Source organism: Pectinophora gossypiella, chromosome 2 (assembly GCF_024362695.1).
Source record: "Pectinophora gossypiella chromosome 2, ilPecGoss1.1, whole genome shotgun sequence".
NCBI lineage: Eukaryota > Metazoa > Arthropoda > Insecta > Lepidoptera > Gelechiidae > Pectinophora > Pectinophora gossypiella.
The window spans coordinates 3762770-3781365 of NC_065405.1; the positions used below are offsets into that span (position 1 = coordinate 3762770).

Consider the following 18596-nt stretch of genomic DNA (forward strand, 5'->3'; position numbering starts at 1 on the left):
TTTATGGTGAACCGTGTGTATTTGATTGCATTTATGTTTTATGTTCACTTTTGTTCCCCTATGCCGTTGTGAATGGGAATACATTGAAATTTCAAGCTTTAACAAAACACGTTTTCGCTCTTATATTTTATACAGATGCTTATTGTATGTTTGTGATGTGTGATTGTTGTATACTATTCGTAAATCTAGCATTTCTGTAACAAGAAACAACCTATATGTTATTTGTTGAATAGTTGTTAGCTACGTGCCAAAACACAAGACGCTTCTCCTTAAACAATCTGCAAAAATGTGCCTTATGATGAATTTGCGACATTAATATTATTCGAATCATCTGCTTTATTATTCATATTTTCATTTACAATGTTGACAATCGTCACTATATCGTTAATAATGAACAATGACGTGTGTAACAATTGCAAAACACCTTTTATTAATTTAAGTACATTTTGAATTATATTATGTTTTATGCACAATAAGTTTGCTGATATTGGTCTTTGGCCACCTGTTGCATTCGTTTTTGTTTAATTCATATTCCTAACACGTATTTTTATAGCGTACTAATAGAGATAATCGAGGAGTAAAAGAGATGATCGAGGAGTTCGGTGGCGGAGGAGTTCGGTGGCGCAGCGGTAAACGCGCTCGGTCTGCGATTGTTGAAGTTAAGCAACTTTCGCAAAGGTCGGTCATAGGATGGGTGACCACAAAAAAAAAGTTTTCATCTCGAGCTCCTCCGTGCTTCGGAAGGCACGTAAAGCCGTTGGTCCCGGCTACATTAGCAGTCGTTAATAACCACCAATCCGCAGTGGGCCCGCGTGGTGGTTTAAGGCCCGATCTCCCTATCCACCCATAGGGAAGGCCCGTGCCCCAGCAGTGGGGACGTTAATGGGCTGGTGATGTGAATAGAGATAAAGTGCACAACTTTGGGTTGCGAAAGTATATAAATAATTGTACTTATTATTTGTTCCTGTTTTATTGGATACATTCCATTTATGATGTATTTTCAAATGAGGTGCATTCAGGCTTAAATTATTATCACTCCATCGAAATTTCAGTTGAGTCAACGATGTGTCAGATGTAAAGATGTTATTACGTGATTCATACAGAAATTGCACCTGGTGAAAATGTACTACAGTTAGCAAATGTAGCATCTTTCCGGTACAGAGATTTGTTTTAATAATTTTCTCATTTTACTGTAATCGCAGCTAATGGTAATTGAGCGGCCTGAGCCTCTAGCTCTGAATAAAATGAAAACTTCTAGAAAAAAGTTTGGGAAAGCCTAGACTGCAGCAAATTGTTCCATTCCTTCTATAATTGAGTGTTATCATGGGGATGGAAGCATGAGTATGTACGATTAAAATTATATATATTACACAGTGGTTTTGTAAAAATTGATTCACACAATCTAAAGTCCTGTTAGCATTTTGTAAACCTGCCACCAGCGTTAGTGAGGTTGGTCATTTATCTTACAACCCACTGGAAAGGAGAGAAGAAAACGAATGGACTTTCTCCATTTGTTTGATGAAGAATGTTATCCTTCGTGTAAAAAAGTATTTGTTCAACGTATTTCTATGTTTTATACTAAGCTTACTTACAACGGCCTACCGCAGCATTAGCTTGCAAAGTGAAAGAAAGTGTCGTGTCCTATAAAACGGTAGATTTTCTTGTCACAGGGAGGATTAATGAACTCTGGTGGCCAATATCATTACCGTTGACGCAAAAGTAACCTAGAATGTTGTCTTTTTGTAAATACCTACCCAGTTAAATAGAACTATACCCCGGACACTTCATACAAAAAATCCTCGTTTTACAGACACTACACATTGACATTATCATACGCGCGCATCTGTGTGTGTGACGTCTGACGCCACACGATTAAAGACTAAAGTAAAACCGAGGGGGGAGGGCGAGGGAGTTGCCGTTCTATACGTAGTATTATTCCTTATTCTATGATAGAACTTGCGTATGTTGGCGACATATATAAGTCCTAACTGGATATTTGCAAAAATACAAAAGATTCAAGGATATTTTTGAGTTAACGGTACTGATATTGACTTCCGGTGTTCGTAAGTCCATCCCCTACTGCAGCCTGAGCTTGCAAAGTAAACTGTCATATCCAATAAAACGATAGATTTTCCTGTCACAGCCATATAATTGATCTATTTGTAGTAGACATACGTGATTCTTTTGCATAACAAATCGTGTAAAAGTAATAACGTGGCGGAAAGTGTGTGCATTTTATAGACATGAAATGGAACAGAGTTCATTGTCACTTAAAACTTCATTATATTTTAAATATTAGAAAAGGAATTAACAATATAACATAAGCTATATGTATATTGGGACTATATTTTCAATGAGAGACTTTCCAGGCTAGATGGTGAGCATGATAGTCAATCCAACTGTGTTAGTGTAAATTGTACTTAAGATTGTATAACTCATTACTCATTTCATGTGTTATGTCTGATTGTTGAAATTTAGTTCTGTGCAATAAAGTATATTTGATTTGATTAGTGTATGTCCAGGGGGGTTAACTCCAGGGGGGGCAACATACATTATTAAATATGAATGAGTATAACTTCTTCTACTGTGTGGGTTGTGAAGTGACTACCAACCTCAGCAACCCTCAGGATAATTATTGAACCAAAGACCCCTGACACGGTTCATGTAACTCCTACGTAAATCAGTAAGTAGTATTCGGGACCAACAGTTTAACGTGCCTTCCGAAGCACAGATGATCTTACTTTCGGTCAATGAGTACATGACAGTCTTTAGAAAATCGCTGGCGCATTTAAAAAATAGGTCAAGTTTCCACCTTCAATGTCGTCTAAGAAACGCACATTTGCAAAGAGAAGCAACTAAAATAGACGCGGCATGCAATCGCCTTGTGCTTAATTACATTTGCAGGAACTATTTATAAAGATTGATGAAAGGTCAAATCCCGTTGTATCATTCCGGCTAATAGTTAGGGAACTGCGAAATGTCATAAGCCTTAGACATGAATCATAATAATATATGTTAATTGATAGCATCATAGCATCCTTAGCAGGTTACGCAATTTGAGACGTTCTAAATTCAAGATGCAATATTCACGCCTATCTAACTACATGAGAAAAAATATTTTGCGATTTTCAAAATTTTTGGAAAGTATCTTTCTGGAAATTATTCTTAATTTCACCGCAAACGGACATGGACGTATCATAGCTGGCGGGGAGTGGATACGGTGTATACTATATACGTAGGTATGCTTAACCCTTCCGAGATAATGGCGCGGAGATACCAGGCATACATAACATAAGAAGATCACTTCTGGAGAGTTAAAATGGCCACATCGAAGCAATTCATCTAAGCAAGCAATAAAAATAGGAGCGCAATGCAAACAAATGTCAAATAGCAATATTGCTTTCTTAGATGAATAGCTTCGGTGTAAACAGTGGGACTCTGTGTAATAAGCAGTTGGACGTACAATATGACTTGAGATGGGCGTGGAGTACATACTTCCTCCAAGTTCCAACCAACCAACGAGTTGGAGCAGTGAAGCGGAAAATGCTATTCAGCATTCCTGGTAATTGAAGACCTGAATAATGAGACAGATATTGTCGACTTAAACATTTGCTTCCAGGAAGCCTTTCCAACATCAAAGCAAATGATTAGTTTAGAATAGAGATGCACCGAATAGTGATTTTGACCGAATATTATTCGGTTTGACTATTACCGAATCTAATATTCGGCCGAACTATTCAGTTTTTCGCCACCTATATGATATTATTATTACTAACCTACACCAACCTATTCAAAAGAGACCAAAATCGGGAGGAGTGGAAGAAAGGAGAGAGCCAGGGCCTTTGCCCTGTTATGGGGACGTATGTGGTAAATCCTCTATAAGTGGGTAGTTTCGCTTGAACCTTCTGAGAAAGTAAAACAAAAATAATTTGATTAAAGCACATAATAACGGGTTCTTACCGCGTTTAAATGGGGATATGAGACTTCCGATATTTCGACACTGTTGCAAGTGCCATGATCACGGGATGTCATCCCGTAAGTAAACGTAAACGCGGTAAGAACCCGTTATTATGTGCTTTAATTATGATAATAACCGCGTAAACTTAAAACAATGCAAAAATAACTTGTTCCATCTACATAAAATCATGTTTTTTTTACTAAAACATGTTTGCTTTTGATCACAATCTCATTTGATGATAAGTGAAGATGTGGCCTAAAGTGTTACACGCTTACCTAGCAAATTCTTATTCACTGTCTTTAAGATTCTAAGATTGTAATGACTCCCTGAAATACGTTACTTTTATTACAATTGATTATATCCATGCGACAGCGGAACCGAATAGCAAATTTTCGGTTTTGGTGCCGAATGTTAACCTTGAATATTCGACGCATTTCTAGTTTATATTATAGACATTTTTACGAGTAAAAGGAAGACGCCAACAAAAACTAGTCAATACAACAATAGGTGAACGTTTTACGACATGTTAGCTTTATTACAAGCGCATCAAGATTATCCAGTCGATCATGTATGTCCGTATCGCATTCTTCGACAGCAATCAAAATTCCAGACTTCGGTATTTTTAGATACATCGGCGTATCCGACGCTCACGTGAGAAATACGATAAAATAATGCTTAATCCTGTAATGGTAATAACAGGTCGCGCTCTCATTACGCTGAAACCAGAAGAAAAAAATATTTATCGTAATTGAAATCGATCATCGGAACAGTGATTGCTTCACAATTTATTGTTTAATCGAAAACCCAGCCCATGTGATCGGAATTTGTAGCTGTGTGAATAAAGGATCAAGCACAAGCTAAACTTTACTCGCTTCTTTATCACGTCACTAAAACTATATTACTGTAATAAAATCGAATCCGCTAAGTGGTACTCTAATATTCTTTGAATACTTTGTTCAAGATTTTAAAAGACAGCTCTGTAATAGTGCTTTGTATTAGCAGACGGGTAACCACGCTATCCGCTCTCCGAGACATGAAAGTAAATTCAAGCAAGGATCTACGAAGTTCTGACGGTCCTACGTTACTAAAACTTTATCTTTCTCGTCCGATCGATACCAGCAAAGGGACGAGAATATAAGCTGAATAAAGAGCAAAGAAGCGTGGTACAAACTGGTGCGGTACCCCTGACCTTGGTGTTAGTCGTTTGCGAGCTGAACCTAAAACGAATCGATGGGAAAATTTACCATATTTATAAACAGACCTACGTGTACCATGAAACAACCAATTTCGCCGGTAGTAGAAAGTTAAACAAGTCGTATATAAAATTGTTCTGATTGGACTTATAAAACAACTGCAATAAGCAAATCAAAGACAAATGATCGATGAATTTGGAATTACATGAAAAATTTAAACTGCAAACTAGGTTTAGTTAGATGGACCATAATTTATCCAGTGAACAACAGAACATCTGTTGCTTAAGAACAAGTTTTCAATGAATTGCAATAAATCCTGTCATTTCGACAGCCTATTTCGACTACAAGGCAATTAGTTACTTAGTATGACAAAAGCCATACATCATAACGACTTAAAGGACAACTCTGAAGTGAACAATAGTCAGCATTCATCACTTCTAGCTTTTGCGCCTAGCATTTAGTCTACCCGAATTGAAACTTAAATGGTGTCAGTATGTGAATTTAAATTGCACATTTTGCTTCGAGGCCGAATACAGACTGCATCCGACGGGCGACGCAGTTTATGCTAATCTTCATTGATTGCAAATAGGATTGGATCAACTACCCAGATAATGAGGTGCGCCATGTCATCCTGAGGTACTATGAATGGCCTAAACGGTCTTCTCATTCATGTAAGTATCAAGTTATTTGAGCCATAAAAGATCCTTTTCAACTGTTTACCCGACTGCGGCGAAGCAAAAAGGAGGGTTATGTGTTTGACCGCTATGTTTGTGTGTATGCACGTTTGTTCCAACCTAACTTCTAAAGCACTTGTCAATTTAACAAAAGAGGTGTTGTCGTTGTCGAATTGATAACATGACTGCTCGAACATGTTCAGGATAGGTTTTATCTCATAATCACTACATAGTATAAAACAAAGTCGCTTTTTCTGTTCCTATATCCCTATGTACGCTTAAATCTTTAAAACTACGCAACGGATTCCGATGCGATTTTTTTAATGGAGAAATACTATTATTTTTGAGGTTTTTAATGTGATGTCGTAAATAATTTCATTTTTTCCTTAGCATTGCACCCGAGCGAAACCGGGGCGGGTCGCTAGTCTTACATAAAACCCAAAATAATATCATCATCACTAATTTAAGAGCCACGCTCTTGTCGGTGCTGCATTCTCCATGCTACTTTTTTAGGGAAAAATAGGGCAGTGGTTTCCCTCTTGTACCTAAATTAAAATATTAGTATAAAAACTTATATTTTTATGCTCCGTAAATGCATAGCATAGCCTCATACGGAAAAAGCTTTCAAATTTATCTTTCGGATGAAAATTGGCCAGGAATTATGTAAATCATTCAAACATTTTCAGATTATGCATAACATCACTAGAAAGCAAGAAGAAGAACGACGTATAAAATGGTAAAAGTAGATTATTCCTACACGAGATTGTTTCAGCACGTCCGCAGGTTGGTTTAAGTGACCGATCTTATATCTTTCCAGTACATAAAATTTCTAAGACCTTTACGTTCCGCTAATAAAAAGACTATGAGTATATTTCAATATGTGAAGTTAAACGGTCTATTGTCTACAAGTCTGTTAGTACAGACTACGACCTCCGTGGTCCAATGGCTGAGCGTTGGGCTCACGATCCGGAGGTCCCGGGCTCGATTCCCAGTGGGGACATATCACAAAAAATTACTTTGAGGTCCCTAGTTTGATTAGGATATTACAGGCTGATTACCTGATTGTCCGAAAGCAAAATGATAAGCAGTTGGTCCCGGTTACTACTTACTGATGTAAATAAGTAGTCGTTACACGAGCCATGTGAGGTGCCTTTGGTGGCTCAATAGTAACCCTGACACCAGGGTTGATGAGGTTGGTACGTCACCTGACAACCCACACGATAGAGAGAGAGTACAGACAACATTCAAGTAGATAAGGGATGAGGTACGGTCACGAGCATTAATAAGTATACACTTTGGTACCATGTCACATTAACTTTTTTGACAAATTGAACTGTAAGTCTCACTAAATGTCAAATATGTTAGTGCGACAGAGTCCTAAAGTAGGTAGGTACATTATATTGCTCATGACTGTACCTGTAGTAACTAGCAATATACCTAACTCAAGAAAATGTACTGCAGGAGCCGTAGGGGAGAAATCAATAAAAGCATATCAGGAAATAGAACAATATCAAATATTTTATAGCTTCATAAAATAGACTATTCAAGGCAATACCTAACGGTTGCGGAACATACAAGCTCAAACTTTAACGTTCATTTGAGAGCTGCTGATTTCTTTTCTTGATAGTCACTCACGATCATTCTTCACACCGTTCAGATACTACAAATAGACATCAATAGCGAAACCAAATACTTTCTATTTACAGAGAATAATAACGTGTCAGTTTTTTGGATTTGACCGGCGGGAGGGGAAGCGGGGAACTTGCTGGCGGTGAAAATGAACTTGGTAGGTTGACGCAGTCGGGAAAGCAAATGCAGCCTCGCGCACTGGGTCACACAGGTACTGTCGCGGAACGCAACTCGGGACATTCGCACACACCATAAATCCATAACGCCCCTTTTACAAACAGCACACCATGCAATTTAGTCGTGTTATCGACAATTTATAGCTTGAATTTTCATAGAGCGCCCCGTGCATAGAACCACTACGGTACCTACGATTTGAACTGCAAATATTACTAAGAAAACGCAAAAGCAAATTCTTTCCCACGTCCATTAGATTGAGAGAATGACTTGACAAGACAGGCAGAAGCGGGTTTGGGGATAGTCGGGAGGTTTAAACTGATTCTAGGCGCTTGATATCTGATATAGAATATCTACGGCAATTGTAACGTAAGAAAAGTATAATGATGATATGTAGAACATTCATTAGGACTGGCACGCTGCCATTGTGAGGACGTTTCCGGCAAGCGCCGGCAGCCGCCGATTCGTTCTGGCGACGCCTGAATTACAATTGCAATTGGTGGCGTAGCGGACACGGCTGCACCATGCGTCATCCTCACCAGAACGTGTTTTCTATGGCTTCTACGTCACCACCGTTACAAAGGAATATAAAACTTAAACAAAGCGTTTAAACCGTCGAACAATTGCGCCGCAGTTTAACCGAGAATTTTGCAATGCACAGCCTCTTAGCAAAACTTCCAGGCTAGGTCAACAAACTGAGCGCTTTATCAAATGCAATATACATTTCTGTATCGATAGCAAACTGGTACCGCACGCCGGTATGCCTTATCTAGCTCCCTCCTACGCTTTTGCAGCGCATACAAAAGCAACCACTGGGATATGAATTTATTTGTCAGGAGCTTATTGATTGGTCACGGTATACTGCTATATATCACGACTAGCTTTCCGTTGGGTGACTGAATAATAGGCATCAGTCCGTCTTCTTTTGTTTTTCTTGCTCAAAACAATACACTGTCATGATGATATTGGTGTTTTTGATGGATAGATTGGGAGAACGAATCGCTAAGTTTTACTGGGGCAAATACTTTCTACGGTTTGTTTGGTTGTTAATTGTACCTAAATACTATTATTATAGTTAAGTGATAGGTTTCTGTCTTATCACACACGTACGAGATAACTAAATGAATTATGAATATAAAAATAATTTATTTCAGTAAAAATCTTACGTATGTCTGTGGGTTAGTAAACATTCAAGTTATATATTTATTTATCAAACATGGTATGAGAAATTAAAAGGTTACAGATGTGGGTAATAACTAGATTGAAACCCACGTGTATACACGGCATGGTTAGGAAATTTTGTAACGTTAGAGTTGCAGTTAAATGCTAAAAAGTGGTTAATTACTACGTAACAAAATAAGAGAAGAAAAAAAGTGAAAAGAATCATTCTGTTACGGAGGTATATAGTAAATTGATAAAATGATTATAGTACATTAGGTAGAATATTCTGGTGAGGATTTAGATTTCTGCGCTAAAGATTTTTAGTGTCAGATGACAGATAGTAGGTACGCTATTGTCGTGAAGCATGCAAACGAAGTTGCGAGCACTAGCTAATGTGCTAAACCGATTTCACTGCCACTGGGTGCGTATCGGACTGAAGACAAAGAACGATAAACGATGTATTATTAGAAATATCGTACGGGTACGGAGGTCAATACGCATTGCAGTTCCCAATGGTACAGATATACTGGCCACAATATTATCGTACTGTTGAACTTAAAGCGTTCCCGTACGATACCGATAACGCTAACGCCGAAGGAGTATTTTTGCATCAACCCGGATAAAAATAGAAGGAATTCAGCATTCGTCTGCCGTGACAATATTAGCGAAGTTAATAGTGTCGCTATTTCATTCGAGAATAGACACGTAGTAAGCAAATGCCAGTCGTTGGTTTACTTTGTCAATTGGGTGTATCGATTTTTTATTTGACATAATCACGATAAGTTTGATCACACGTTTTCGCACTCGATCGTTAGATGTGCCCAGGCATAAATTATGCAAAAATCCACGTCACTTATCGAGCAATATATCACAAAGCAGTCGAGGATAGATCATTTTATAGCAGACAATATTTTATTCGCAGGATAACAGAAAACAAGATAGCGTCGAGGTACTAATTTGTAATTTTAGTAGATTTTATAACAAGTGAATCAGGTAGCGAAGGTCGTCGGCAATTAAATGTGGAAATATTTGAGGAATGCACGAGAGATCAGCTCATCGACTAGGTAATTAGTTTATTAGCACGAAACCGGTCAATGTGTGAATATTCCGACTAATTAAAACAGAGTAGGAAGCCAAAAATCTCAGTACCAGAGTCAGACCACAGCACAGAGATATGTTGGTTACGCAGTCTTTGATGTCGACGTAATTACAATGAACTTTAAAAGTAACACCGCAAGGTTTCTTTCTCATTAACAGACACAGTCTACTTTTAGCGGGCTGTTACTGCGCACAAACGAATAGTCGTACTTCATTTATATTATATATTATATTTAAAAAGACAAAGAACGCAATTTGTATCAATATAACGTTATCAACATTGATAATGATTTTCTGATCACAAAACGGTTTATTGAGCCAATCAATAGCATTATCAGTCGACGAACCGCAAAGGGAGTGGAAGTACCTAATTATTAGCAGACTGTCTAGAATGTAACATACTTTTCTGCTGGATTAAAGAAATAAGGCATACGAGTGCGTTCAGCTTACGCTAAGACTTAAAAGTCGACTAAGGAATTATTATTATACCCTCTCCACTGGGAAACTGTTGTATTAAATCCGTTTTCGAATACCAAATGTGGCTTGTTAAGTAACTTGTGGCTTATCACTTCAAATACGGGAAGCCATGAGTACACGTCTATAAGTTAGATATTTATATTTTATAGCAATAGCAATAAGAACATACTCGTATGAATTGAGAGGTCAGGTAGGATCATGGACCTTCAGTTGCTTATCGCGGCATCCATTAACTATATCTATTTGTTCTATAATTAATCCATCTATTATTTTACGCTTTAGGTCATTGATATTATATGAATATTGCAAATAAGCTGATATTGCAACTCAAAGGGACTTTATTTGTTTTAAAGCGTGCACTAAGCTCATTACAGCGCACCTCGCGACTTACAGAGTTATTACGAATTGTTAATGAACCAGTACTTCGTTGTTCAAGCTCACGAATGAATATGAAATCGGTTGCTTTAAGCGAGACGAACAAAATGTTTGTTAAGCGGCTATTGCGCCGTATTATTGTGGTTATTGAGTGTCTATGACGTATTCTATGATCTGTGAAGTTCGCAATTCAAAATGCAAAAACGTTTTTTATCTGTCTCAATCGTCGACCTGCGCGCGAGATGAAAAAGAGTCAGTCAGACAGCACGCGTCAGCCAGTGAGCGTTTTTTTAGGCCTGGACGTCCTTGCGAGGCGCCGCTCCGTCACGCACCGTCAACCCACAGCTGTTTGTTTGACAACAAACTAACGATATGCGCATTATTATCATTATCTTTAAGGGCCACATTTTTTAACACAAACCGGATTACTGGCGCATACATAAGCGCCTGCACTGCGCAGTCTGAACGGAAAACCCTAGGTTCATATAACGTTATTAATATTAGGCCCTTATCAAACATTTTACGAATGTAAAGTGCATTGGTAGACCTATCAATTCATGCATTTGTTTTATCGGTCACCGCTGATGTAGTCGGCTGTGACGTCAAACCCTGTTGACGTCGGAAATATAAAAATGTTTTTCGCAAAATATACGTAAGACGTGGGGTATGTAATTTAAAACGTTGCGCTATTAAAACGACATTTCAATCTTTGACAATCTGAAAACGCTTCGGCTTAGAACGGAGCCAAGACGGCATTTTGTGCATCCACTTTCACCAATATAAGCACGCTAACCGATCGCAGTGCAGTTGAATTGAGAATGCGCCTGTGATGGTTCACGCGAATTGTCAACTGCAATCGAGTCGGTATTTAAACAGACACGGTAGGCCCGATGTCATTTAATGGTAAAAATATCCACAGATGAAAAATGACAAAAGACTGGCCATTCTTTGTTCTCGAAAATTGTCTTTAGAAAAGGTTCAGTAAGATCTACTCTACGGCATGCGTGTATTAAACGATTGATGAATGTGCAGGAAACAAAAGTATGTCAGGATCGAATTCCATAGTCTCTGCTTACCCCGGTCGTAAACAGGCGTGAGTTTATGTATTTACAGGGAAAACTATCTCGCTAAAAGCCTGCCTACGCGAATTGTTAGGAAATGCAATTAATTAGCGATCAGTAAACGACAAATTGATTATTCTAGCCTGGCAAAGGTACATTTCCACTGTACGCAATGACATAAAAACGTCACAAATTGCTTCAATACGTGCGGCACACGTCTTCGTACGATGATTCCATGAATGGACGGGGTGTTCAAAAACATAAGGTTTACACAATGGACTATTGAAAAAACTCGAGGAATCTTTAGTTACACGTAACAAAATAACGGGAGGCGGTTTGATTTCCCCTACAACACGGTGGGTTTCAAAATCGACTCTGATCTTCAATCTGGTTCGGCAGCGAGTGACTTGAATACTTAAATGCTCGAAGCTAATAAGATCTTTAGTAATTAAATGATTTCCAAAATCTGTAACGAAATGTTACATTATGACTTGTACTTTACTACCAACAAATTAAGTTTATTCAAAGGAACTCCATTCCACAGCAGGAGTTAACACGAACAGAGACTGTATCTCAATGAGATAAAAATTAAGACTCGCGAAGCAAAATTCCATCCCGAATACCATTCTACTTTGCCTGATGCATTCATGTGAAAACGATTGAAATGAAATCCGTAGATATTAGTAAATGATGCATATGAGTTGATCAGGAGCGAGTGGAAGGCTCAAGTTTCGTGGCCTTCGGTTCACGACTCGATTTCCGACGTCGCCGGTGACGTCGGCGCAGGCGCCGGTGCTTGCGGCTGCGTGCACTGACTCGGCAAGTGGTAGATCGCAGATAAATGCGCGGCGTGAACAGAAAATAGGCGCATTTGAATTTTTAAGCCTATTCAATCGAGGCAAATTAGGCGCCGCTACGGAGAAAGTGTGTTTAAGTAGGGGAACAGTGAGGAGTAAAAAGACTGCACGCTAATAAAACAATTAATGGTAGCATAAAATCTGGTTCAAGCTTTGCTTCCCTAAGCATTAAATCGTTTTAGTCTGCCGGAGAAATCCAGCGTAGACTTAAAAAAGTATGCACGGCCTGGCAGGCCAGACGAAAAAGAACGCAACGCTTTTTTAGCCGGCGTAGTTGCGAGTGAGTCACTCGACGGCATACCACCGCGCACCATGCACCGTACGTGTCAACCACCTATTTATGTCGCAGGCGCAGGACGAAGCAAGCGCAAATAAACAGCATCAAAGGGACTTCGGATTCCGCGCGCCGATCCGCGAATGCAACGAAAACAACCAGCATTATCTACGGATGAGTTATTTTCGCAAATAGACGCGGGATATACGCGGGAGATGCTATTGTGGTGTCGACGGCCTGGTGTCTAAGTTGCAGGGTGAAGGCGCTAAGAATACATTTGTCTATAAGAATAGATACCTAAGTCTGATTCGTACGATTGACAGATCAAGTGACGTGCTATTGAAATTAACGGGTTGTGTATGAAACCAATCGCTGAGCGTCGCAATACTTGCACACATCTTTCGCTTTATCCAAGTTTATCATCCTTCTTATTACTATATCTCTTTAGAGTCAATTATCCATTGACATTATAAACATAATACGTGAATTATTCTATAACATGGCAAAGAACTAAAATAAGCTGTAACTGCATTTAACTATACTGCCCAATACTGCAATTCAATAAGATACCACCATGGGTAACTGTCACGTTTTAAATAATAACACAAAGTGTTGAATGTTTTAGAAATTCTTGCAAATTCTCAATGAAAGGAAGAATCAACTAAGATATTTTATGACGTTCATATGATGATTATGTAAATTTAATTATATTTAAGCGTGCATAATAAATTAATATTATCTTCATTATTATACTACAAGTGATATTGTTAACTTGCAATAGATAAAGATCTTAAAAAAAGTTAATGACGGTTCAAGGCAAAAATAACTTAACTGATAATATAATTATTATTTTAAACATATTAAGCTGGATCTGTTTTTATTTAATGTAATTTAAAGGAGCTACTAACTTGCAATAGTTCCAATCCAACTTATGTAATTAAATAATAGCTTACCCTATTAAAATTATTATAATAAAATAGGTAATAAGTCTGACATAATTCCATTATTCTTATGCTTATCTTAAAGTTGATGTTATCTTGTCCTCAATATAATATGATGTAACAATAAATATGAAATAAAACATAGGCATAATAAAATTTAAAGTAAGAACTTATACCTAGCCGGAGCAACATTCATGAAATAAGCACAGAAGTTACTTAGTAACTCTTTCTACAGACAGAAGACTCGTTTTTTTCCTATCAATGATCAAAGTACATTTATGACTAGATAGATAATATAAATTGCAAGAAATGTTAAGACTCACCTCTCATCCTCTGGGGGTGCGGCCGACTGCGGCTCCTCCTTGCCGTCGCCGGTGTCGCCAGCCTGCAGGCTGTCGGCGGGCACCTCCACCGCACCGTCACACGCATTCACATTCACATTGCTCACTGCTGAGCCACTGATCGCATGAGACACCACACCACTGACCGGGCTGCCGAAGCCTTGGCTCTCGTGGCCGGGCTGGCCCGTGCCGCCCACGTACGCCGTCGAACTGACTGGCAACGACACCACCGGAGAGTTAGTCCCCGACACCGTCGCTTCAGGAGCCACGCTGCTCTGCGACATCACCGGCACCACCCCGCCGTATCCCAGCCCCATGCTCGTCTGTGACTGCACCACGTTCGCGTGCACCCCACCGCCCATCCCCACTGGCATCGACATTGGCATGCTCTGGTGCGCCATCGACACCTGCGGCACTGCCTGATTCGGCACATACTGAATCTGCCCCTGGCCGGCCACTTGCTGCGGCATCATATTCTGCTGAGCCATGTGTTGCCCCACCGGCAACTGCTGCCCCACATTCGCTTGCTGCATGTATATCTGATCTGAGGCGGGTATCTGCATACTAGGCTGATTCCCGTCTAGAGTCATCTGCATATTTTGAGGAGCAGACATCATCTGCATGTTCCCCTGTGGCACGCTGCCTTGCTGGGGAGCCATAGAGTGCACGGTGGGTGCTTGCTGGCTCAGGCTCTGGAGATTCGCTGGCAATGTTGACCCTTGTGGTTGACTAACCATCGGCTGAAGATTTGTTGGTAGAGTCGCACCCTGCTGTGATGTAACAATACTTGAGAGCACCTCCTGTGGCATAGTCTGGCCCTGCTGGCTCAACTGTGATTGTTGTGTATGGTACTGCACGCTATGCTGTGGTTGGACCATACCCTGCTGTGACGATGGAATACTACTGCTGATCATTGGTTGAGCTGTAGATTGTTGGTTGACAGCTTGGTTGTATTGTGGCTGTACACCGGGCATTCCTTGTGGCTGCATCTGAGGATGCATGCCGGGAACAACAGACTGCTGTGGCTGTGACGGTAGCTGATGCATTTGCGGTTGCATCTGTGTCATTTGCTGATTAGGTGTCATCTGTGTCGGCATCTGCATTTGTTGCATGTGATTAGGTTGTAGTTGTTGATTCTGTAAGGCCTGAATCTGGGCCTGACTAGGCAAATGTTGTAGCTGGGCTTGCTGTGCCATCTGTTGCTGGCCCTGAAGATGTCCCATATTAGGAATCTGAGCCTGCTGCTGCATTTGATGTAACTGCTGCGGATTTGGCTGCCCCTGCATCTGCTGCATTTGCATTTGTTGCATCTGGGGTTGTTGATTAGCCACTTGAGGCATCTGCCCCTGATTCGGCATGCCCTGCATTTGCGGCATCTGCTGCTGCATTTGTTGCATATTGGGCATTTGAGCCTGTGGCATATGTTGGCTAATTTGCTGCATCTGCTGGTTAGGCATTTGCTGCATTTGTTGTGGCATTTGCTGATGCATAGGTATCTGCTGCATAGCAATCCCCTGTGTCTGAGCAATCACTTGCTGCAACTGATGTTGGGGAAAACTTTGAGGTATTTGTTGCACTTGCTGCTGTTGCTGGGCTTGCGGGTGGTTTTGTTGTGTATTTTGCATTGTGATGTGTGTCATACTCTGAGCGACCTGCTGATTGGGCTGCATATTTTGATTTGGCATCTGTTGAGGCATCTCTAAAGGCGGCGACTGAACAGACACTGACTGAGTAACCGGCATTTGTTGTTGCACTACATTTAATGGTTGGGTCAGCGATTGTCCGGGGGAAGCCATAGGAAACTGTTTCTGTAATGCCTGATCCAACTGCTGAACAGTAGGGGCATTTCCTTGCATGTCTTTAGGCCCTTTATTTGTCAGATCATTACACATATCATCATGTTGACTATCATTGATCACTACACCACTGTCCGGAGCTTGCAACATGTTGGTTTCTGTCACATCCAAGTTGTTATTTAACGTAATAGGAGCATTCGGTTGACTCGTAGTATGGTCAAGATAGTCCATACACATCCATCGACCTCTGCGAAATGGTTCCGTACTTTCTATTTTCACAACTTTAAATCGTTCATTCCTAACATGTTCTTGAATTTCTTTCATCCCTTCCTGCGGTTTAGCATTTCCTATAAGATTGATAATGCTACCCGTTCCGGCGTTCGTAACACTGACATGCATGTCAGTCACTTCCGAATTATTACTATTTGGCACTGCTCCTCCTATCTGATTGGCGGCGGTGTCCTGGCCGACGATTGCGAGCCCGTACTGCGAGCTGGTTGGGATAACGGGCGCACAGCCTAGCGATGCACTCGAGGCGTTGTAAAACACTTCGTCTTTCGAAAACGTGTCTTCAGAGTAACTAGGTGTCTCATTCTCTATATCGGTCACCCTCGAGATGTCGTCGGTGTGAGATTCGTCTAGATCGTCGGCGGAGTCTTCGCCTGCATCAGTGCTCACCCGAGAGCCGTCCCGTCCCGTCTCACTGACACTGGTGATCTGAAACGAAGATATTTTCCTTGGGTTATGGGCGGCCTGGAGACTCATCGGGTGAGTCACTCCCTTGTCCGACTCGTTTAGTCGAAGAGATTCACTTGTTGTACGGTGAACGACGTTGTTATACTTGTTTTTCTCACTAGTTTTATGTGACTTTTGAATCAGATTGTCAGCCATTATGCCGTCCGAATCGAATGACTATCTAAAGAAAATTTCACTGTTTATTGGCTTCAGAGACATTTGACAGACTTTTCAATCACAACAACATATGATATATAAAACCATTTTACACTCACAATTTCACAAACACGATAATTTAACTATTTAAAGTCTTAAAATCCATTAGTAAACACTGAGAGTTGCGAACATCTTTCAGACGGCAGCAACATGGCGGCCATTTATGCGCAATGCATTATGGTTGACAATTTGCAGTAGACTATAGACAATCTAGAGTAATGACTGCTTTAGGTAGTGTTCAACAGATGACGCCACATGATAAATGGGAAAAATATAAAATGTTTCGTTTCTTATATTTAATTTATTGTTATTAATTGTAACATATTTTTTTCAAAAGTTATAAATATAAAATATCTAAAACATTAGCGACTTTAATAGCCATACTTGGTTTTGCTGTAAAAATCAAACTGACAACAAACTGACGTACGTCAGCTGCCATTGACTGATAATTTAAACTTTTGAATTTATTATGATAATAATTTGTAATAAAATAATTTCCAATATATTGAAGTCTGAAAGTAAACAAAATTACATACAGAAATTCAAGTAAAGATATAAAATTATAAATTCTATAAGATAGGTTCAGCTACTCGACAACAGGTGGCGCTTTATACTTATGCTGGTGCAATATGGTAGAGTAACATCTACTGTCAAGTTAGTTCTGAAAATATCACATAGATGGCGGTTTTTTTTTAATATGTCTACTAAACTTTAGTCGGATACGACTATTATTCCGAATTAAAAACTTTAGATATGTTAAACATTTCGACAGTACAATTTCCCTATACCTACCACGAGAGTTTTGAACCTATCGCGCAACAACAAACGGGCCTAAAACTCTACCTACAGATGTGACAAGGCAGATCAACGTGACTTTAATTATTGTTGTCTCGAATGGCCGGACAAATAGGGAGCGCTGAAGTCCTCGTTCAGTACAAATTTTAAAACAACAGCAATTCTCGGCTCAGAGCGTCGGTTGACAGGATACCTAGGCACCTAAAGTTTGAAAGAAGCGATCGAGAACAGGCCGATAGCTTCTATCTCGTGTGACCAACCTCATCAACCCTAGTGCCAGGGTTTCTATTGAGTCTCGAAAGCCCCTGTTGCGGCTCATGTAACGACTACATATCTACATAATATATACTTAAGTAAATAGTAGTCGGTACCGACCGCTTAACGTGCCTTTCGAAGCACAGATCAGAGAAGCAGAGCGGACGTGATCTTACTTTCAGACAATCTGGTGAGCAACCTAATTGTCCGAAAAAGTAAGATGATTACGTGCTTCAGAGTGCACGTTAAGCCGTTGGTACCGGCTATTAGCCGTAAAACACCTGCACTAGCCGGAGCAGCGTGGTGAAGTATTCCATACCTCCAGTTGAATGAGGGGAGGCCTGTGCCCAACAGTGGGACGTATATAGGCTGTTTATTTATTTTTTTAATTATTGAGATGTTACTATGACAATAACCGCTCACGATCTGGAGGTCCGGGTTCGATTCCCGATGGGGACATTGTCGAAATCACTTTGTGAGACTGTCCTTTGTTTGGTAAGGACTTTTCAGGCTTGAATCACCTGATTGTCCGAAAAATTGATAAGCCGTTGGTCCCGGCTATTAGCCGTAAAAACACCTCCATCAA

General features: G+C 40.0%; 1 protein-coding gene across 2 annotated transcripts in view; it reads right to left on the minus strand.

Annotated features, from left to right (window-relative positions):
- Positions 1–17132, minus strand: part of LOC126371861 (protein bunched, class 2/F/G isoform-like) — a 141729-nt gene extending 124597 nt beyond the window's left edge. For both annotated transcript variants that reach the window (XM_050017261.1, XM_050017253.1), the window contains exon 1: positions 14196–17132. In XM_050017261.1, coding sequence (XP_049873218.1) covers positions 14196–16900 — 2705 coding nt within the window. In that variant the 5' untranslated portion in view covers positions 16901–17132. The remainder of the gene's footprint in view (positions 1–14195) is intronic.
- Between the last annotated feature and the right edge of the window lie 1464 nt (positions 17133–18596).